Source organism: Poecilia latipinna, unplaced genomic scaffold (assembly GCF_001443285.1).
Source record: "Poecilia latipinna isolate Pla-1442-1.1 unplaced genomic scaffold, P_latipinna-1.0 Scaffold1895, whole genome shotgun sequence".
Lineage (NCBI taxonomy): Eukaryota > Metazoa > Chordata > Actinopteri > Cyprinodontiformes > Poeciliidae > Poecilia > Poecilia latipinna.
Window position 1 is genome coordinate 50,653 of NW_015114511.1, and position 22,593 is coordinate 73,245.

At 39.3% G+C, this 22,593-nt stretch overlaps 2 protein-coding genes across 8 annotated transcripts in view; one reads left to right on the forward strand and one right to left on the reverse strand.

The window, feature by feature from the left end:
* LOC106935018 (LIM and calponin homology domains-containing protein 1) overlaps nucleotides 1–16,901 on the forward strand; it is a 33,575-nt gene extending 16,674 nt beyond the window's left edge. For 3 of the 7 annotated variants that reach the window (XM_015015243.1, XM_015015248.1, XM_015015249.1), the window contains 18 exons: nucleotides 2,032–2,158; nucleotides 2,285–2,442; nucleotides 3,281–3,761; nucleotides 6,318–6,584; nucleotides 7,018–7,123; nucleotides 7,240–7,331; nucleotides 7,415–7,499; nucleotides 8,021–8,095; nucleotides 8,899–8,927; nucleotides 9,837–9,950; nucleotides 11,270–11,362; nucleotides 11,525–11,689; nucleotides 12,135–12,229; nucleotides 12,635–12,790; nucleotides 13,216–13,308; nucleotides 13,812–13,920; nucleotides 14,498–14,600; nucleotides 15,112–16,901. In XM_015015243.1, coding sequence (XP_014870729.1) covers nucleotides 2,032–2,158; nucleotides 2,285–2,442; nucleotides 3,281–3,761; nucleotides 6,318–6,584; nucleotides 7,018–7,123; nucleotides 7,240–7,331; nucleotides 7,415–7,499; nucleotides 8,021–8,095; nucleotides 8,899–8,927; nucleotides 9,837–9,950; nucleotides 11,270–11,362; nucleotides 11,525–11,689; nucleotides 12,135–12,229; nucleotides 12,635–12,790; nucleotides 13,216–13,308; nucleotides 13,812–13,920; nucleotides 14,498–14,600; nucleotides 15,112–15,137 — 2,374 coding nt within the window. In that variant the 3' untranslated portion in view covers nucleotides 15,138–16,901. The remainder of the gene's footprint in view (nucleotides 1–2,031; nucleotides 2,159–2,284; nucleotides 2,443–3,280; nucleotides 3,762–6,317; nucleotides 6,585–7,017; nucleotides 7,124–7,239; nucleotides 7,332–7,414; nucleotides 7,500–8,020; nucleotides 8,096–8,898; nucleotides 8,928–9,836; nucleotides 9,951–11,269; nucleotides 11,363–11,524; nucleotides 11,690–12,134; nucleotides 12,230–12,634; nucleotides 12,791–13,215; nucleotides 13,309–13,811; nucleotides 13,921–14,497; nucleotides 14,601–15,111) is intronic. The other 4 variants (XM_015015245.1, XM_015015244.1, XM_015015246.1 and 1 more) reach the window with 4 other exon arrangements.
* A 712-nt stretch (nucleotides 16,902–17,613) lies between these two features.
* On the reverse strand, nucleotides 17,614–21,277 carry phox2bb (paired like homeobox 2Bb). Its single transcript, XM_015015252.1, has 3 exons — nucleotides 20,560–21,277; nucleotides 19,732–19,919; nucleotides 17,614–19,488 (listed from the first exon to the last, which is right to left on the reverse strand). The coding sequence occupies exons 1-3, from the start codon at nucleotides 20,798–20,800 to the stop codon at nucleotides 19,060–19,062; spliced, it is 858 nt and encodes a 285-aa protein (XP_014870738.1). The 5' UTR covers nucleotides 20,801–21,277; the 3' UTR covers nucleotides 17,614–19,059.
* Between the last annotated feature and the right edge of the window lie 1,316 nt (nucleotides 21,278–22,593).

The window sequence follows — 22,593 nt, forward strand, 5'->3', positions numbered from 1 at the left end:
AAAAAATAAAAATTTTTTTGTTTTTTTTTTTTTTTTTTTTTTTTTTTTGCTTAAAGGAGCGAACAAAGATGCTGCCTTTTTATTTTTTTGAGGGCATCCAATTGGGGAACAAATTGTTTGATTTATTTCTTGCACATTGATAAGCATGGAACTATTTTGAGACATATTCCAGGTAGATATCCTACCAAAATCTTTTGGTAGATTGATGTTTTTCTGGATTGCACCATGTGGTAAACAGACGCTGCAGAAAACAATCTGGGTTTGGTTTTGAGATTACGCTCTAAATTTAGTTTCCCCTGACCACAAGCCACGCTTTCTTTCACACCACTCCAACATATCAGCAGCAGCTACATTGAAGACAGAGAAGAGAGAAACTTTATGGTTATACTCGAGTTCATAAGTGGTCACTGAGAGGAACTTTTCAGCTGCTCGTGCTGATTAAAGACGCATGAGCTTTCCTTAGTTAGCTTCCCTTTGCGAAATGCACCTTTTCTTCTTGCTCTTTTTGTTTTACTTTGCAGTGCTGCAATTCTATTTGTATGTTGAATAACACTGCCCTCTTGTGTTTGGTTTATATTTTTAATATAAGATAATTTATCAAACAAACCATTATATAATCCTCCTTTTTCTTAAACTGAAATATTACCATCTGTTACCTGTCATTTAACACTCAGACATTTAATTTTCCGTATATTTGCATGAGAAAATATTTATTTCTTCAGTGTTGTGTTCATTGGTCATTGTCTTGTCTTTTCATGCTCACTGTGTTTTCAGTCACTCTGATAATTTGTCAGATGATCCACAGTAAGTTGCATTTTCAACATTCGAAAGTTTCCAGTTTGTGGCTCATTCCATTTCTCATTTATTGCCAGAATTGGATTTTTGTTTTGTGTGAGGTGTTTTTTTTTCTTTTTTCTTCCTTTTCTTCATGCATTTGGAGTCTTACAGATTGTACTTTAACTCTTTCCACACATTCTTCCAGATGTTATTGGGAAAATAACTCTGGATCCCTCATCAAACACAGATTCTTATTTTTGTACATATTTATTCATTGTAATTCAATTTTTCCCGACTGTCATTCTATCATAAAAAGGTCTAGATTACTAGACTGTGCAAAAGTTTGTACCCTTACCTGGACTGAAAAAATTAATCATGATATTTAGAGATATATTTAGCAGAATTGTGATGCAGCATTACAAAAATTGTTTTCCTATAATCAACAGCTCTTAATGTTTATTATCCCCTTAACATGCAGCTGGACGCCCATGTGCCGTTTTTCCATTGCATTTTCCGGGGGTGAGGGTTAAGGGGTTGTATAAACTAGTTAAAATGCAACATTGTGTCTGAGAAAAGAGTAGCTGTTAAACAGAGTTTTACTGTTTAAAAATGGAGACAAAAAGACAAAAACCTGTACCATTATGGTGACAATAATTTAGCTTGTTTGATTGAAGTAGAACTAAACTTGTAGAGTCAGTAAAGTTTAGGTTCCTTCAGATTGTTTCACTTCAATCACAAATCGTAACTTCAAACTGTAAGTTTACTCTTTGGACTAAATAGTCTGGAGAGTAAAAATGCTTTGCTGTGATTAAAAATGACCATATGCATTCTGTTGTGGCCTGGGATCCATGTTTTGCTTTGGAACAGACTTGGCTCATCCCTTGTGCTTCAGCCAATTGCATGTCTTGCCTTCTGCTGCTGGTTTCAGAAAAGTTATTTTAAGATGAAAGTTTATAAAACTACAACTTTTTGCTATGAGTTAAAGAATGAGCACAAATGTTTGGTTCTATAAAAGAAGGCTGGCTTTCCTTTACTTTGGCTGCTCCTGTTTTGGGGGTCGCAAAGGCAGATATGAGCTAACATTGTAGATTTGAATAGAAAATAATGTGAAAAAACACTTCAAAATTTCCAGATGAAGCTAAAAAACTGAATTCTGCAACTGTTCATTGGTTTCTGAATAAAACCATAACATTACACAATACTGAAGCCATGTTCCTCCATTATGCATCATCTCTGTTTTACCTTCTCACTTAGGAGTTTGAGTATGATCGACATGCGTGGTGAAAACGAGGCCATCCTGCAGCCACACAGTCACATTCGTCATGAACTGATGCACAACCAGTACAACAGAATAAAAGAAGATGAGAATCACTGGCAGGAAGTAAATGCATTAGTCTCCTCTCTATTCACTATTTTGTCTGCAAGTTTGCAGAAATATTTGTTCCTTCAAGCTGCTGGGCATGTTGCATCTGATCTGTATTTCTTTTTTTATTTTTGTGCCTGTCAGGACCTGGCCCGATGGAAAAGTAGGAGGAGGAGTGTCTCTCAGGATCTGATCAAAAAGGAGGAGGAGAGGAAAATGATGGAGCAACTGATGTCAGGAGACAGCTGCATCTCTCAAAGAAGAAAAAGCATCAAAACCTACAGAGAAATTGTGGAGGACAAGTAGGTGACGTCCACAACACATTGAACACTTTATCTGGCAAAATCAAGTTACCATAGTGATCAACACATCCATATGGAAAAAACCTTTCATGTACTGAAATATGGGCTTCACACATTCAGGTGAATCTGACTTAAGGCCATCACCTAAAAACCAACATAAATGAAGATATTGACTGTCAAAGGACTTAAAGCTGCAGTTTATAACTTTACTTAAAAAAAAGTCACATATTTGTTAAAACCATCACTATGTAGTTAAAGTATAATATGAGACAGATAATCTGTGAAAATAAATCTATCACCTCCTCCCTGAATTGTTGTCTGAAGAAATGCACTGCTCCCAAACAAAACAACCAATCGGAGCTAAGAGGAGGGTCTTGGCGTTGTCAATCATTCTCATGTACTCACTGCTCAGTGTGCTAATGGCTGAGGAACAGCCTACCTTTATAGGAAAACCGCCGTCATCAGTGACCATGCTGACTTGCCTTAGCATTCACGACAGATTCTGTTATCAGGAAGAAACTGCAGCCTCCACTACACGGAGGGTGATTGACAGCGCTAACACCATTCTCCTGTTTCTTTCTAGTTGGCACTGGGAGAAGGCAGATGAACTTTTTTTTTTTACATTGAACATTTGTCACATACCGAACTGTTACAACATAATGACAGTTTTAATAAATATGTAAAATAATATAGTATTTGTTTAAAAGTTACATACTGCAGCTTTAATGCTGGTCATAGCAAGTAAAGAAAATGAAGATAGTAAAATGAAAGACGTTTGTTTTTGACTCTGAATGACAAATTTATTTCAATCAGCTTGAAAATGTCTGCCTGTTGTCAGGGAGCGGCGTGAGGAGGAGCTGCGGGAGGCGTACCGGAGAGCCAGAACTCCAGAGGAGGCGTCGGCCATCCTCCAGCGCTACGCCCAGCGTTTCTCCATCAGCGAGGCCATCCTGGAGCGCCTGCAGCTGCCCAAGCTTCTGGACCGCAGCGTGTCGGCCGACCCCTCCTTTCCCACCTCGCCCTTCTCCCTCTCGCTCTCTTCCTCCCCCACGACTCCGGACCCTTTCGACGAGCCGTCCGAAGGGCCACTGAGGTACCTGCGGCAGCAATCTGCGCCGGCGCCACGGTTTACGTCCACGCTGGAGGCGCAGATTGAAGAGTTTCCCAAAGACTCGAGCTCACACCAGCGGCCTCAGATCCGCTCCCGCTCTTCTGAACCACCGTCCACCCGGGCCCTGTCACCCAAACCGGTGCCTTTGCTGACACCAAAGCCTTATTTCCAGCCCCGACTGTCGGCTGATGAAAAATGGAATAGCAAGGTGAGACAGGATATGTGAGTTGCATACATGTTTAAGGTTACATTTAAATGAACCTTTAAAAAAAATTAACTACTGCTTTCAGACTATTCATCTTGCCCTCTCTTAAACTTGTCTAAATTATTTTCATAATGATAACGCTCTGAAAAAATGTGCATATTCAATTAGGAGAACTATGATCAGGGTCAATTTGGCTTTAAAAGTCTACACACTATATTAATAGGTGTTTGTGAGGTAAAAACTGAGGCTATGATTTATAATTTCAAATTTTTGTTCACAACTAATGTGTAATAGCTCCTGCTCACTTCAGCTAAATATTTTTTGGAATGAAAAAAAAATCCTGAAAGTGTTAACAGGTTTGTTTGTATTCCAGTTGAATTGTACAGAACAAATGCAATGAATTGACTATTCTATCAATTATTCTGAAAATTAAGTGGTTAAATGTTAAGGCTGCAGAATGTGCCAACTTTTTTTTTATCCGATTAGTCTTTTCTGTATATTAGAATTACTTTATGCAAGTAAAAATATTTCCATTCCTTTTTTTAATAAAAAAAAAAAAACACTTTATGGCAAAAATGCAATAACAACCTTCCTTTAATAAAAGGCTGATTATGTGTAGCAGAAGATGCATCTGCAGCAAAAATAAATACTTCTACAACATGTGAAGTATTTATTCACATCTTGAATAAATATGTGAATAAATACATATTTATTCAACATGTGATCGAGTGTTCAAGCATCAACACAGTGTAAGGCTGATCTGGTGATTATTGTTTGGAATAACTGATTAATAATTGGATAGCTTAGTTAATTTGATGTGTTTTGCTAAATTTGAACCAGGTGAAGCTCAAACTACCACTTGTGGAGTTCTGGGCAGAACATCTTTACACAGAACTGTGTTTTTGTTTTTATCATAAATGTAAAATGTGTGTATTTTTTGTAAAGTCTTGGCTAAATTACTTCTGAGTGTGTTGTTGTTTAAGCCTTTTTGTTAACGTTTAATCAACTGCTATATTAGTTGATGATTATTTTGCATCATAAAAAAAATCTGCCATTTTCTCATTAGTGCGTAAACTTTAGATGAGCCACTGTATTCTGGAAGTGTTGTTGCTTTTCTTCCCTTTGGAGATCTCTTAACATTTACATCATAATGTCACAGAACTGTCATTGTGATGAGTGACTGGTGTGTATGAAAACCAAAAACCTCCCCTCACTTTAGAAGCATGTAATGTTCCAATTTCACCCTTAAAGGGATCCATTTCCCTTTCTTCTGGCAAAAAATGAGCAAAAGGAATATTTAAAATGAGCTCTTGCGTTGTGGAGTGGTGTAAAGGGAGATGCAAGGTATTACCAGATCCAAATGCAGCAGGGCACTTTTTCTGGAATTTCTTGTCGGGAGTCCCATCTTGAATGGAGCCCTCTGTTCGCTGTTGACTTAAGAAGTTGACAAGTAGGACCCCTCTCAATGTGAAGTGGGCTCCCGGCGGACAATGAGTGCCCACACAGGCTGTAAGGACAGGGATGAGGAGGTGGAGGAAGAGGGGGCCAACTGAGAGGCTGCATTCAGCCGGCTCCGGCACCGTGTCTTAAGTTACCGCTCACTGGGAGCTCCTCACACATATATTAGTGCTTCTTTGTAGCAGAGGCCAGCAGGGTGTTTTCAGCAGATGAACAGCTAATGACTAACAGAAGCGAGGTTCATAATGAGAAGGAATGAGGGATTTTAGACTTTAATTATTTACATTTTTTATTTGTCATAAATTGATGATTTTTAGCTGTGAAAATTCAGCCAATAGAAAAATACAGTGCTAAAAATGTATCAGTCCTTTAACTTTTTCAGATTCTGCATTTTTTAAAATCACAAACTTAAACCTATTTTATTGGGATTTTATGTGACTTAAAAACATTCTGACTGTTAATTGTGAAATAGAAGGAAAGCTGTAAAAACTTTTCACAAGTAGAAATCTTAAAAGTGAGTAAAACCCTCTTTACTCTGTCGACTCTAATTCAAATCCAGTTTGACCCACTATGATGAGAAGACGGCTATTTGCAAATGGATTCCACCTGCGTGTGATTTAATCTTAGTAGATGCAATCTATGAATTCTTCAGAGACATGGTTCTCTACCTGAGAAGCAGCCAGGAGCCCCATGGTAACCCTGGTGGAGGTAAATAAAGGCCAATCATGGAAGAAAAACATTTAGAGGCTGTAAAAACAGTTAACATCAAAGTTTATTCATGTCTTCATCCTGCGAAGGGTGACTGTGTGAAGTAGTGACTGAAATAAAAACGCATCTCACTTTTCAGATTTTTATTTGTAAACAATTTTTAAAACAATGTATGATTTTCCTTCCACTTAATTTTGGTGCATAAAATCCCAATAAAATACATGGTTGTTTGTGGTTGTCATGTGACAAAATCTAACAGAAAGACCAAAGAGTAGGAAAATATTTGCAAGATACTACATAGTAAGTAAAATCAAATCTGATGCCTCACAGCCAATACAGTTTATGGTCATAATAAGTAGGAATTATTGCTAACTCTGTGCTGTTGCAATGCAGGCGGACAGTTTGCTACGAGTAAACGGCGACATCAGAAACGATCCCAGTTCCATGAAGTCGGAGAGCAAAGAAAGGGACTCCCCTCCTCTGTTCCAGGCGTCTCCAGATGCCCCCCCATCAGACGCCTCACCCGCTCGCAGTCCACCCGCCTCCCCCGAAAGAGGAAGTCCAGTGTCAACAAAAACCAGCGGCAGACAGAGCAACATGGAGGCAGCCTCAGTCTCTGAGGGTTCACCCACTCCCACTCGGCCCACTTCTCTTCCGGAGGTCAGATTCAGGATGTTTATGATTTATACACCAAATAATAAGGTTACTTTGAAAGCATTGACAGGCAGCTAAGTTATGTCAAACAACTTGCTGTGGTGGAAAGATTGACTTGTTGAATCCAGTGAGCTTTTGTAACCTCAAATGTGCTGCATCAGTTCAGTTTCTATGGAAACAGGCCCTGTTGGTACAAAACACTTTAAATCTCACAACATTCCTGCAAAGACATGCTTTTAATTTGAGACCAGAGGTTATTATAACTATTACATTTCTTTAATTTTCTTGTTCCATCCCTGGAACTTTGCCCAATAATTCCTGGCGTCTGACTGTTTTGGTTGGAACTCTAGACAGCAACAATTTCCTTCTTCACTACAGGAATGTCAGTCTGCTGACTCAGTCTTTCATCCAGACAGTAAACCATCTGTGACCATTACAGGAGCTAAAGCAGCCAGAGGACAGCTTTGTGGAGACAGGAGGCCAGAAAGCTGCTGCTCAACAGGAAGAAAAGTCAACTACTGCAGCTCACAAAGCGCCACCTGCAGGTCTTAGCAACACACTGAAATGCTGAGGCCATAATTAGCATTCTTCCTGTTTATAGGCTATTTTTCTTTGTGTGTAAAACTATGATTTCTAGAATTTAGTTTGTATTGTCCTCCAGAAGCTAAATCGGAGAAGACTGAACAGTTCACAGGGAACGTACTGCAGATTCTCCCAACTGAGCTAAACACACCAAACGACCCGACATCAACGGTAAGAGAAATTCAGCAGCCATTATACCAGAAGTCATCCAACCATTGTAAACCAGCTTGTAGGTAAGAGTTTCCTCTTGTCAGGAGTCTTTTCAGGGAGTGGAGACGGCACCGATTCCGGCTGCACCCGGATCGCTCGGACATAACCCTCTGAGGGAAACGTCATCAGGTGAATTCATGTCCTGAAGTCCAAACATAGTCAGCAGCTTCTTTTCCATCCCTCCTTATATTCTAAGTTTGATTATCATGTCAGTTTTGTTCGCTGCTTTTCGTTTAGTTTTTCACCACTTCCCTTTTTCTGCTTACATGAGATAAAATGACTGATCACAAGCTATTGTAGTCACTTCTTAATTGTATACAGATTTTAATCCATAGCAATAGGACACTTTAAAGCCTTTTAAAAACAAAACATTCAGATAACTGTTTTTAGCCAACTAAAATATATATAAAAAAAATAAACATACATCCTAATACCAAGAGTATATTTATTACTAACTAAAGTTCTACTAAATCTACCATATAAGTAAAAATACAGAACTTTTCCCCGGTTTGACTTAAAGTCTCAGGTTGTCTGCTTCAGCTCCTGATTTTCACATCTGTCCTATCCCTCATTATTTCCTTCCCTGTTTTCCTTCTCTCCCACATTCCCTGTTTTTCTTCCATCCACGTATTTTTATCATTTTGCTGTAGAGTTTGAAATCAGTGTCAGGTCCCCGCAGTCCTCCAGCAACCCTAAGTCACGCTGGGAGTTCTTCGCCCCGCCAGGTAAACCTCTGTGTTGGTGGAGGTCTCCTTACCGCGCTGACATTCTGCTGTACACTTTTCCCTCATCCTTTTACTTAGTGAGGCATTTTGAAGCTTTCTGTTTGAACTGCTTTTGCATATTACTGAGTGTCCTTCTAGCTGATCAGACTGATCAGCTGATAACCAACTTTTGACAGCAAAACAGTAATAAACCAATGTTTATTACTGGGTTCTCCACAAAAACCAGCAGCATCTGACTTGTATTAAATAAGCTTTAACAGTATGATCACACCTACATTGAACTACATACAGGTTCAAGTCTGAGTGCTGAATTCGTGCAAACCTCATCCTGACAAGAAAACATTGAATTCATGTAATTTTTAATTGCAGAAGAATATTCTCAAACTGCAAAATTTAGAAACGTCTTTCATTCTCATAGAATAATTAGATTAAGTGGTAATTACTGGGTCCTTCAGCAAGAAAAAAATATCTGCCATCTCCCATAACCCTCTTGCTTTCCATAGCCATGTCCCATAAAACTCCTGGATGGCATCTGATGTTTTGAATAATAATAACAACTATATTTTGTGTAGGCGCATTCCTTTGGTTTAAAATGAATTTATTTTTAGGCTCTGATCCAAATATTTTGGGGTTACGAACAAGTATAACATAAGCAATATTACATAATTTATAGTCTAATAAAAGTCATGTATTGCTTTCATAATCTTTTTGTTTTTCACCTCAATATGATGTTTTGTAAACATCTGTCTCATCACTTTGTATCGAGAATATTGACTTTCTTTATTTGTTCCTTTTGTTTCCAGAAGCTGCAGAGAAAGATCGACATGAAAATGTGAGTAACTGGTTTGCTGAGCTCTCACATTGCTTCTCTTCAGGCCTGATACTTAGTGCTAGAGATCCGAACGCTGCAGTTTTAGTAGAAACAGTGATTTGACTAATGCAGCTACACTAGTGCAGAGATTTGGAAGATTATTAGTCTTTTGATTAGGCTTCTTTATGTAGAAAAGACCATCTTTAACATTTGAAATTGGCTGCGTCACATTTTTTTGGTAAAAAAGTTGTTTATAAATACTTCATGTGTATATGAAGTGAATGGTTAAATGTTATCAGGTATTTTTACTCCCATGTTTGCGCTGTTCGTTTCATCAAACATTTTGGTTCTACCTTTGATTCAAACTGCAAACAGTTATAAACAGTCAAGCAGATGATAAACCTTCTCCAAAAATCTAAACCTACGTAAAATTTTTACTTAATTTTCCATAAACAAAGCAGCCCCATCATACTATACAGTGATGCAAATGTCAACATTTTCTTTTTTTTTCTTTTCTTTTTTTTAGATCATGCCCATTTTTTGCTCATTTTTAGCTTAGCCTTTGGTTGTTGTCGCACTGAATGGTACTGAGCTAATTACTGAAGCTCACTCAGAGCTGTTGATGTAGCATGCCAGATGAGGATGCTGCAGTTGATGGCTGAGTCTGCTTTTTCCTTTTTTATTCACCTCCAGCTCTCTTTCTCTGTCTTCTCTCTCCTTAGTAGGCGTCCTTTGGCTAGCAATGGAGTAGTGCTGTTGTGGTAGACCAAATATTTCTGTCTCCTCCCTTCTCCTTTCTTTTTTTCTGTGGTGGATGTGTGTGTGTACATCGGGGTCTGTGAATGGGTTATGTGTGACATCGATGTGTGCATGTATCTGTCGTGTATCTGTGCATGTTGACCTGTGTGTATACGTATGTGGGCCTATCAGGTGTCAGTCCCGGTGTTGGCCAAGGCCAGGCGGGGAGACCGCTGGTCTTGGGACCCGGATGAGGAGCGAAAGCGTCAGGAAAGGTGGCAGCAAGAGCAGGAGCGCATGCTGCAGGTACATAGCAACCACGCAGGGAAAAGCATGGCGCATGAGTGTGCAAGGCCAGACTTAGTTTGTCATGGAGTTTGGTAGACAGAGCACAGCACCAACAGTGAGTCTGAGATGCAGGAAGTGTTTATCTCAGGTTTTCTGTCCCGTCTGGAAATGTGTAGAGTTTCAGTATCTTACAGTTTGAGTAAAAAAAGAAGAAAAATAAGCAAATACAAAGTAAATGAGAGAATATTAGATCTAACTCTCCCAGTTATTAAATTTAGATAACTGGAATCAGACCAACAGAGTGAGTTTAGTTTCATCAGACTTTGTTTGGACAAACCCACAGAATCCACTCAGAAGTCATTTAGCCAGTTGTTTAGAGCATCTTTTTGTCTGGGATGGTTTATTTATCACGGTACTCATCTAATGCACAGTCACAGAAGGACTAACTGCACTTCATTGCTTTTTCCTCCCTGACATATTTTTATTAAGCAAATCTCAACGCTCCTATGCTCACTTGAACCACTAGATGGCGAGCTTGCACAGTGGAAGAAGTGCTTTGGTCTCTTCCATCACCGTCTCCATCTCATGCAAACACAAAGGCGGAGTGTTTGTCCAACGTGGCTGCTGTTGTTGCTGCCCCGGTCCCTCTCTCCCTCCTCAGCCAATGAGCATCTGTAGTCTGCACATGTTTAGACATTTAAAGGAGTGAGGTCTGTTACTGACAGTGTTCACCGGTGTCTTAAAAACAGATTACACTCCTTTCTGGTTGTTTGTGAGGACACATCAGTGTGCTCTCCACCTCCTCACTGTGTTTTGTCTTTGTGCTCCAGTCTTACTCCATTATAAATGTCGATAATTCCTCTAACTCTCTGGGGTTCCTGCACACATTTGCATAACAGGAAAATGATTTGTCTTTTCTGGCAATTTTGTCTAAAATTATGAAAAATAGAAAGCAAGTTTTCAAAAGACAATTGTGAAGGAACTTTGTGCTTATCAGCTTCTGCATGCTTTGGTATTGTCTGTTTTCTGCTGGGCTTTTGCTGCTTTTTGATCTTTCATTTGATGCTTAACAGGCACATGTCTACGTGAAGAAAATAAAAATGCAGGCTTGTTTTTTTTTTTTCTTTTTTTGTCGTATTCATTTCCTTATTTTATGGTTAGAAAATCAGTAGTTTTAGAAAACTAAAAGTGAAACATTTTTAAAAGTGAAGGCTGTGCCAGCCAGCTGTGCACATCTTTTCTGTTTTTCGGCCCAAACATCCACCTGCGCAAAGTTCAGTTTTTCACTATACCTTGGCTCTCTGCTGTATGTCATGTGTCTGTTGCCATGGTGACAGGAGAAGTACCAGCGTGAGCAGGAGAAACTGAAGGAGGAGTGGGAAAAAGCACAGAGGGAGGTGGCAGAGGAGGAGAGGAAGTATCATGAGGAGGTGTGTGTGCATACATGTGTGTGTTTGTGTGCTTACACATGCATTAGCTGTTACACATGTTACAGCATACAAACTGTATGTTTGTGTGGCCATTTCAGATCTATAAACCAACCTACTGTGTTTATGTTAGTGTTTGGTTTGGGATTTTCTCCTTCCCAACAGGAGCGTCGGATACTGGAGGAGACTGTGATGCCTCTGACGCCCCGCTCCTCAGCCCTGCCCTCCCCCAGCCGAGGGGGGCTCTCCTCCACCTCCGAGCCACAGGACACGATTGTGCGTTCGCTGGCAGATTGGGAACGAAAACAGGAGCTACTGGAGAGGCAGTCTGTGAGGGACTTATTCATTATGTTTTATGGATTTTCTGTTTTGTTTGTCCCATGTTGTGACGTGATCTGTACACATACTTTTTATTTCTTTCAGTTAAAACTGCAAAACTTAATGTATTTTATTATAAATTTGTTGCAGACTAACACAAAGTAGCACATGACTGAAATAAAAGGAAGAGGTGATTTACCTCAGTGGACTTGCAGATGTCATTGTAGGACAAAGTGGTTCTACAACAGATTGACTCAAAGGCGCTGAATAAAAATGCATGCCACACTTTTGAGATTTGAGAACCATGTATCATTTTCCTTCATTATATAATTATGAATTTGCAGTTAGTTAATATGGTACTTTAAGCACCAGAGCTAAAACTATTCTAGTTTAGTGATTGAAATGTATAGAAATAAACTCTCAGAAGTTACTTTAGCTGGTCTGTTTTATGATTCAGAGAGGAAGCACAGAGAGTGCAGAGTGGAAAAGGAAAGAAAATGACAGAACCAGTGACATCAGCACTGCTGACGACAGCATGAAGACCGGCAGAAGGTTGGTGAGCCGAGACTCAAAGTAGCCAACAGTGTGGCTCAGACGGCTGTCTGGTCATAATTTGATGGTTTTGCTCAGCGAGTTGCTCCAATTGACCTTTGATGTTAATTTGTCGTTATTTACTTCACTCATGCACTCCTAAGTCTTAAAAGTTTTCCATGAATTTGTTTATATGGAGATGCTTTTATTTTTATTAGCAAGAAGATTAATGTGTTTTAATCTGAACTGTCTTTGTATTCAAAACATGTTTAAGTCAAAACATTCAAGATTTTTTCCTAAATATTAGGAGCCAATTCATTCTATTTGTGTCATAAAGTCCAGATTTTGACATTATTTTGGACGAGGAACATAAATAGAGATGAGGCTCTTTGATCAAAGTTTCTGTTTTTTTTCTTCCTCTGTCAGCTTGGTGAGCCAGAACAGCAGTCAGACAGAGAGACTTGCTCACAGTGTTCACAACGGCCAAAAGCTTCCTCCTACATCCCCCAAATGTTCAACTCCACCCAAGAAGCAAACAGGACCTGACAGCACCAGAACCAGCCGGCCTGCAGGAGAACGAAGGTGTGTAAATGTTTGAGAGAGAGAAGAAATAAAGAGCTTGATTCAGTTTTATTAATCATTCATTTCCATTTTTCATAAACATTGTTTCCGTTTTAAGAAATTGCCTCCTTTTTGATTTAAAGGAGCCAGTGTTGCAACCAAAAACGGCCAGCAGGTGGCATCTGTTGCCTGTATTTCACTCCATGAATCTCCTTCACACAAATAACTCATTGCATGTCATGAAAGTGTTTAGAAAACATTTTTAGACAAGTCAAGTTTTATAAAAACATAAAAAATGTTGTATTTAAACGAAAATGTGCCGTTGAATCTTCCAAAGCTGTTTTTTGTGTCTGTGGTTTGGATTGGTTGTGGTCCGTCTGTGTCGTCCAATCATGTTGCTGTTTCTGGGAGCCATCATCATGTTGCATGTTGCTGTCCATTTCCAGGTGCAGCCCCACTGATAATAATGTAAGAAGCTCATCAAAGCCCCTGGCAGCATGTTCATCAGCACCAGACACATTTCCCCCACCGCCCAACAGGTACTGCAGCACAGAAAGCCCACCAAGACCAGGAGGATGGGCGCTGCTCAATTCTGCATTGTCATTTTCTGCTTTCCTCCCCACCCCCACCTTTACTTTCCTCCACCCATCTCATGCCATGTAGCACTGCAGCAGCAACCCTGCAGTCTGCCTGGAATTTTAAATAGACAGAGTGAACAGTTGAGTCCAGGAGAAGTTTCTTTTTTGTTGTTTTTTTTTCTTCCCCCACTTGAAACAATAATGTCAAGAAAATGACTGTAATATTTTGTTTATTTTGAGGAGATTCATAAACATAGGAGAAATTCTAGTTTTCAAATCTATTTGAATTTCTAGGCTTTGATGAGGTTTCAATTGAAAAAATGCACACAGATTAGGAAAAGGAAGGATATTGGTGGTAATTTAATCACAGGTAAAGGATTTGGGCAGTGCACAGAACAAACTGACTCTTTCTCTGGATGCTGGTTTGAAGAAAATCTTAACTGCGTCTCTTCTGCCTTTTGTAGGTCTGTCAGTGGGAAGAAGCTGTGCTCCAGCTGTAGTCAGCCTCTGGGGAAGGGAGCAGCCATGATCATAGAGACTCTCAGCCTCTACTTCCACATCCACTGCTTTAAGGTTGGTTGGTCCACAAGCTGCTCTTCGTCTCCACAAGGTTTATTCACTGTAACAGATTCAGACGTCTCTGTTTTCTACTAGCAAAAGCCTGAATATCAAATGAATAGAGTTAAAGAAGTTGATTTAGATAAGGTTTCTGCACAGTGTCTTACAACATTATTCATATACTCTAAACTTTTTCACATTTTGTCACATTTCTACTTCAAACATTAGTGTACTTTTAGTGAGACAACCAGTACCTTCCTAATAGTGTGGCGAGCTTTTACAGTCAATGAAATTGAGTCATTTTAGTAGTAAACAGATTTGACTTGAATCTCAGTATAAGTGCAGCCATTTTGTGAAGAAATGTAAATATCTGGGTTGAACGGTAAAGAGTTGTTTTAGGAAAACCTGTCAGAAGCTGGAAAAGACTTGAAACTGTGTTGGAGGTTCACCTTCCAGCAGGACAAGGTGCAGCCAGAGCTACAGTAGATGAAAGTTTAATGTTTTCCAGAACTGAGATGGACTGTTTTTATCTTAATGTATTAATAAATGAATAAACTATATTTGCTGTCTTCTCCTCGCCTGTCTCTGTTAGTGTGGGGTGTGTAAAGGACAGCTAGGTGACACAACCACGGGGACAGACGTCCGGATCAGAAACGGACTCCTCAACTGCAACCAATGTTACATTCGTTCCCGCTGTAAGTTTCCAAACATTCTTTCTATCTCCTTCTCTTGTTTTTTTTTTTTCCTTTAACTCTGCAGTTTCTACTTATCCACCTAAAATATTATTCAAATTAACCGTCTTCATGGCCTATGGCCCTGATATGGGTTCCCAAATTAAAAGTTCTGTTAAAGCTTAATAAAAGGATACACACTGTGAACTGGTGTGTATATGTTAATTCTGGTTCATAGATTTAGTGTTTTAAAGGAAACTGATTCTGTTTCTCTCTAAAACTTTTAAATCAGGACATTCTCTAAAACTTAAATGCTGTGAACCTGGTGAGACACGAGTGTTTTATTAAAAAAATCTCCTCAGTATCCCTTTAATAAACGCAAGTCAGACTCAGTGAAGCATCAGAAGGAAGCCTGAAAGGAGATGACAAAATTAAATCAAAACCTTTTGTTGGAAAATTAACATTTTTATTCCTTTTATAAAAACTTCTGCTCGTTAAAGTAGTTGGTTTCTTTTCTTTTGTCTTTTCTCTGAAGCGGCCGGACAGCCGACCACGTTGTGACGCTCGAGTGAAAAGCACAAGGTTTACAGAAGAAAGCCTCATTCTCATTTTAACCTGATTATCCTCCAATCACGTCCTGCGCGGCCTGTTGGGATGTATGCTTCCTCTGCAGCTCTGTGACCACCGAAGATGCATCATATGGGCCAAATAGACATCTGGCAACTGTTGAATGTTTAAAACAAGAACATATATTCTCTGTGTTCATGTCATCTGGTACATGAGTGAATTCTGGATTCAATTTATCCTCGTCTTTCCGTAAAACATGCTTCATCATGCAGCGAGTTTGTTTTAAGGCGGCAGCCATATTGGAAAGAACCCACATTGAACACACTGAGAAAAATCTGACCGCTTTTCATACTGGAAAAAAATCACAAAAATATGATGCAATCTGTTTCAGATTAAAGATTGATGTTGTTCCAAAGGATAAGAATCTAAGTCGGAGGGCAGAAAATGAGATCAGGTTCATTCTGTATCCTTCTCAAGGTATAAACACTATTTTTCCCTTCAGGTAAATAATATTTGAATTTACATGGTAAATTACAAAAGTACAATGAAGCTATGAACAAACGTTTAGAAACACAAAATATACAAAAGTAAATATTTTTTCACCCTTGACTGTCATATAAAAGCTGTTGTTTCCGTAAAGAATGTGATTAAGTTCTAATATAAAGCTATAGAGCAATTTGGGCTCATTTTAAAGGCAATAGTGCGTGTTGTGAGGTATTTGGTTGCAGCAGATTGTTCCTTATGCAGTCTGTCTGGTTGTAAAGCCAACAGTTTAATGTGCCTTAGGAACGGGAAATGATGCAGGAAGCAAAGCACCAGATGTATGGTGTCTTATTTCTGCACTATTTTCATTTCGTGACAAGTGATTTGGTCAAATTTAAAGTGGGAAAGTGCAGAAAAGCAAACTCCATCCCTCCGTTAGCCGCTTAATCACTGCTGTTTATTTTCATACAAACATATTCAATTTCATCATCTCCCTCTGATTGCCCTTTAAGCTGTAATGGCGAATGACAAAGGAAAAAACCTTTGTTACACAATATGCTGTGTGTTCTCCGTACTGCAGGGCAAATATGGGTTTCATTTTGAATGTTTGTGATATTTGATGTGTAAGAATCAGGCTTATTTTGGTCATTTCTCAGCTGTATAGTTCATTTTTGCGCCTGAAAAAGCATAAACATCTGTTGTATCTGAAACATCCATCATCAGCAGAGGTAATATGAAGACATACCAGCAGCAGCTGCACCTGTGCAATGTTTGGTTGGTTTAAAACTAAAGACCTGTCCTGCCAGCTGCACATTTAGGACTCTTGCTAAGAGCTTGGTTATATGTTGTGGGTGTGTTGAAAAAAATGCATGTTTAAGCGTAAAACCAAATGATTTGCTGTATGAAAGTAAAACAGCCTAAACTTCCTTGTGCTGAACAGGCTTCACCTCCGGGGTCATCTCTCACTTTTTCTGATCTGCAGTATTTTAGGATTATTTTCCAACTGTTGTATTTTTATTTTTTAATCCTCATTTAGCTGATGAGTAAATCAAAGACGAGTCTTTTATAGCAGGATCTCTGAGTCGGAGCTCCTCTCCCAGAGGGTTTTAACAGAACAGTAGGGGAATGGAAACCTTTTTGCATCTGTACTGTATTTATTATCTAATATTCACCTTGAACACTATTCGGAATATAGTTTCATTTGATGTTTAAATGCAATGGCATTTATTATTTCATTACTGTATGTTTATAAATAAATATTATAAATCAAATATATTTTTCTTTCCTTTTTATTGTAAAACAAGTGGCTGATATACATTTGGAAAGTCCTGGAAATGTAGGAATAAGTCGTTCCTCATATTTGCTGGAAAATTAAAGTCTGATATTTTTCTTTTTTTTTTTTTTTTTTGCTTTTAGCAGCATCAGTGTTGAAAATACAAATCCTTCCACATCACCTCTTTCCATATATATTTTACGTTATTCTAAATTGTGCAAAAACCTAATGACCATCTAAACAAAATGCATGCATTTAGTTATGAGGTAAATGTAGAATGATTCTGCATGAAATGTGGTTAATGCTTGGGGATGATTCAACAATAATATTTGTTCTCAATTTAATATAGATGATTTTAAAATAACATAATTTTTTATTATTTTGTATCAATTCCCTTAAAAATTCTATCTGGAAAAAATGATGGGGAGCATATGGCTTTTGGTAATTTATTCACTTATTTACTGTGTTAAAAGATTTTGGTAAACAATATCATTTTATCCAACTAAATAAATCTTTTTTTTTTTTTTAAGGTTACATTATTTTATTTTGCCTACTTTTACTTGTCTGGTTATTTGGTCGTTTTTTGATTTTCATAAACTATTTGTTTTATGTTTTCTTTGTCTTGCTTCTGTTATTTTTCTTAACAATTGCTAATAATAATTCGTCTAAAAAAAGAACATTGCCAGTATGCTTTGTTTTATTTATGTTTTTTAAATTGATCTACTCTTTGATGTGTTAAAACTTCAAAGCTGATGAAACAGAACCGCTGTAATGTTTTGTCAAGTGAAAACCATATGCTGTTTTATTTGTTTTGGGGGAGTAAAGATGTGGTTGTTTGGTTATTATTAAAGAATCTATGGGGCCTAAATGAGTTTTAAACCGCGCCGGAACTGTCCGTGGTGCTGAAATCGGCGGCCTTTTTAAACCACCGCGATGAGATTTACAATCCCAGTTAATCTGTATAGACGTGAAGAATAATGGTTGCTTCTTGAACTTCTTTAAAAAATGACAAAAGCAAGTTTGAACTATTATTTTTTTTATCATCAACAATCATTTCAATGGTACACCTTGAAAACTATGTGCACATGTAGAAATATTTCCTTCTTAAATATAAGCATTCATTACCTACATATAAATAACTTTCAGATCCTGGACAAAAACATGTTACATAATGCTCACAAAATGGGAGAAAAATCATTTGAAACCAGACAAAAAGACAACATGCAAATTATATAGAAATAAATACAATGTCTGCATCCATCCCCCCTTTTTAATACCTAAAATAAATTCTTCCGAGGGAATTTTAGTAAAACATCAAAAAGACTTGTATGGTCGATCTACGAGGGAATATGGCCTATGGTTCAACTATAAGAGACAAGAATACGTAATAACACTATACAGTTTGAGCCACAAAACACTGCCGTAGAAAGACACACAAAACATACAGATTTCCTGTCTGAGGTGAACATTGCAGTAGTTTGTGCCTTTTTTAATATCGAGGAAATAAGTGTGTTTGTAGCGACAATTTAAAGAAACTAAACTCTCTGCAGCCCTAAGAAACAAAAAATACCGCAGTTTCCACACAGCTGGCTGTGTATAGAGGGAAGGAAAAAAGCGCGTCGGTGGATGGTTGTCCTCAGTCATATCAGGCGCCTCTGTACCCAACAAAAGCAGCTGTTGAACTCTGACTGAATGGGATTTAACGAGGCTCCTTTGTTTTCTGATGGCACTGCGCGTTTCCAGTGTGCCAACCTTCGTTTTTTCCCCACAGTGAGAACAAAAATAAACATCTGATCAAGTCATTTACTCCAACATCTTTTTTTTTCTAAAACTAAATTAAAGTGAGGTATGACGCCGTTCTATATTTTAAGTGAGAGTAAATTGCCCATTTCGTTGTTTCGTAGGTAAATAGCTCTGAGACTTGACTAGAAGGTGGTAGCAGTTCACCCAACTTGCTTTAGTCTCAATGTGAAAGTGTGACTTGTCAAGATGGATATTTTACAGGAAAAATGTTGACCACAAGGAAAAGCGCGAGGTAAAAATAAAATAACCATATTCATCTGTGTTTTTTTTTCTATCTGCTTTTTATTGTCCTCCAGTCTGTGTTGGGCGATTGCTTTTCAGTCTCCAGAGAACTCTGCTCGGGTTTTCTAAGCTTCATTAGAACATGCTGGTCTTTACTAGTGTCGCTTTAGCTCCGTTCTGTCTTTGCAAAGACGACAGTACGCTGGCGAAGGGCCCGCCCAACGAGTCCGGGATGGATGTGATGGTCCCGGGTGCGGCGGCCCAGCCTTGGCTCGGTGCCGTCACTCCCATGCCAGTGGATACGGAGGTCTTCACTTGGTCCACCTGTCCGTTCCCGGTGGTATTGACCTGGCCTGCGGTGGGGCTCGGTCCGCCGCAGTTGGAAGTGGGAACCGGGTTCGGCCCCGGTCCTCCCGTGCTGTCTGGGTCGGTGGTTTTGGTGTCTTTACTGTCTTCGTCTCTGGAGTCGGACTTCTTCCCGGAACTGGACTTGGCAGCCGCTGCGGCAGCTGCAGCTGCGCGCTCCTGCTTGCGGAATTTCGCGCGACGATTTTGGAACCACACCTGGAAAAACGTTCAAAAAGTTTACACAACATTTAAATTATATTTATATTTAATTTATCAATAGTTGTGATACAAGCAATATGAAAATTTGAGTTGGATAATCTTGCGGCTGTTTGCGTCAATATTAGTAAAATAAAAGATGCAAGCTTTTTATCTAATTATTTACTTGAAAATGATTAGATGAATCGTACGTAAAGGCAGCCGCCAGCGGTGGGCGCCCGTTGAACTGCGGGGTTTTTGTACCTGCACTCTGGCTTCAGTCAGATCGATCTTGAGTGCCAGCTCCTCTCTGGTGTAGATGTCCGGGTAGTGAGTCTCTGCAAAAACCCGCTCCAGCTCCTTTAGCTGCGCGCTGGTGAACGTAGTCCGGATGCGCCTCTGCTTCCTCTTTTCGTTCAGCCCACCATGATCGGTGAATAGTTTGTAGGGAACTGTAAACCAAAAGGAAATGTCAAGGTTGACGTGTTTTATCCGCTCAGTAAAAAGGGAACGTGATTGTTTAGGTGTGATTCTGTCAAATGGAAGTAAATTGAAATTTGGTTATTTTGTGTAAAATCCGGTTACGCACGCTGAGTTGGAGCTTCCAGTTAAATCGTGTATTTGATTACCTTTGAATTAGATCAGAATTGATAACACTGCTGACCTGTGAAGCGGCTAATTGTAAAATTAATTGTTGCTCCTCAGATTGAGGCTCCTGTTTGAAAACTTGTCATAATGTTGCCGTCCGCCTCGCTCGTTGCTACTGTAACTCCAATTTGGTGTCAATAATGAGCTTTAGTCTTTGGTTATCTAATTATTTTCGAAGCTTTATGTCTCATCGCAAAGTAAATAAATTATGCCTATCATTTTGGCAGCTTAAGATAATTCTGTTGGCGGTTTTGGGTGTGACTGGGATAGTATAACCCCATAACCGAATTACCTCTTGCCTGCAATCGCTTCTAACGTGATAAATTCTTTCATTTGTGTAAGCAAATTTCGTTTGGTAAATACTAAACACATTTCCATTTTCAAATGCAATCAAGGCGTCCTATAATACACCAGGTTGAGGCTGCGGAGCTCGCTGCTGCTTACCTGCGGCATACGGGCTGCTCTGGTGATCCCGCAGGGTCCCCAGACTGCAGGACCCCGGCGTTAGGGAAGGACAGCCGGAGGTAGCCCCGAAAGTGGTCCTGATGGGATTATACTGGAAGCCGCTCGTCTGACTGCACGAACTGAAGTCCGCGTAGGCCGATGCCAAGCTCGACGTGTCCATCCCGGCCATACATGACTCGTAGGCAGAGGAATTTAGGTAAGAATACTCCATTTTATACATTTGAGAAGGCTCGGTTGAGATTGAAAGCTGCACTTCCCTGGGAAAAAAAAGTCAAACAGAAGCACCCAAAAATGGGTCTGAAATGAAAAAAACAAATAAAAAAATCAAAATGAGGAAGACGCGCGGTCTGAGTTTGATGACTTGTTTGGTTTGGACTGCTTAGAAGAAGGCTGGACGGTGAGTAGATGTTCACTGCTCAGCGCCTGCTCCAAAACTGGCCTCCTTTATACGAACCTAGCCCTGTTTTATGAAAAGCCCCCTAAGAGCCGCCTAGCCCGAGGTCTCTAGAGCATATAGTCCTCATAATAAACTTGGCTCTTTCCGCTTGGACAATAGCAAAGCGTTTGGTCTTATTGCTAGCGCTTTTTTACATGACAATAACTCATCAGTCTATTGGGCTGGCACTGGGGGCCCGGGCTGTCCAACCTCCCTATCATTGATCCCCTGCATCTCTAATTAGAATTTAATACCACGCCATTACGCAGCCCTCCACCACCGCCGCCGCCGCCCACCTCCTCCACCCATCCACCCCACTCCTCTCCAACCAACATCTTGCCCTTTAATTCAATCACACCACTTGGAAATAATGAAAGTTGGGTGACGATTCTCCCTGATCCAATTTTCTCCAAGCTTTTAAGCCTTTTAAGCGACCGTATACCTTGGGCAGGATTTCACAGAGTATTCCCACTCTGCCTCTTCTTTCTGTCCGTATGCTCCGACATTTTTTTCCTGCTGTTTCTGCCTCTGATCTTCTGCACTGAAGCGATAAAACATGTCAATTTTTATCCAGTAAAATGACCTATTTTTACGTACAAGGATCCGTTTCAAGTGCACTTGATAATAATGCAATCATTGCGCAAAAGAAGAGGATGTAACAAGCAAATACGCACTAGTGATTTTTTTTTCACATTGACATTTTTCTTTTATTTTGCTCTGCTTGAGAATCTGGCTTTAACTCTGAAGGTGCAGTTAAGTGACTCGTACCTTGTCAAATTCTTCAAATAAATAAAAAAAAAAAAAATTATGACGAAAATAGAAAACAAAAGATTTCCAACCCATTTTTATCTGTTTAAATCGCGTAAATTTCATGAAGTTAATTTAAAGACATAAAACATGAAAAATGAACACATTTACATTCTATTTAATAACTTGCCATTTTTGCAAACGTAGGCCTCCTCCCGTCTCTGCTGCAGCATCAAATCGTGCCGGGTGTGTTTTCTATGTTTCAAATGACTTTATAATTCTCTTTATTACTTTCATTATTCCGTTTATTTGGCAAATAACATCTTTGTAATGAAAGTAACGAACTGGCGCGGCAGTCATCGGACCTCTCAGGCTCCCAATATTGGCTGAGTGGTTAATTCGGTTTGTGTAATAAGGTGAACCGCTTTGTATGGCGCTTACACACACTGTGTTTCTTCTTCTTCTTTTTCCTCCTATTTTTATTCATTGGATCGAGTTCAAGTCCTTCTTGTCGAGGCTCCATGTTTTCCCTCCAAATCATCTGTACACAAAAAAAGGCGCAACAGTAATTATGGCACATCAATCTAATTTTGCAAATGGTTATTTGGTGCCTAAACTCGTTCATCTGGTGGTGTGTGTTGATTGGAATATGACTATAATATTGTTATAATAATCCTAGGGGGATTGAGAGCATGTATTTTACAGCAGGTGAGTTTGGTGTCAGTCTGGACAGTGGATATTAAACGCGTTTGTCTCACTGCCTGTTCAGTTTTACAGGATTATTATAGATTATTTTTCTTTCTGAAGCGCCTCAGTCTTTATTTTACCCG

What these genes read in the sequence shown, in the direction of transcription:
- phox2bb (XM_015015252.1), bottom strand. Translation starts at nt 20,800, where the DNA reads ATGTATAAAATGGAGTATTCTTACCTAAATTCCTCTGCCTACGAGTCA. An exon ending in GAGCAGCCCGTATGCCGCAG is followed by an intron (nt 19,920 to 20,559) that starts GTAAGCAGCAGC and finishes TTTGGTTTACAG; the next exon opens with TTCCCTACAAACTATTCACC. An exon ending in TGACTGAAGCCAGAGTGCAG is followed by an intron (nt 19,489 to 19,731) that starts GTACAAAAACCC and finishes ACGTTTTTCCAG; the next exon opens with GTGTGGTTCCAAAATCGTCG.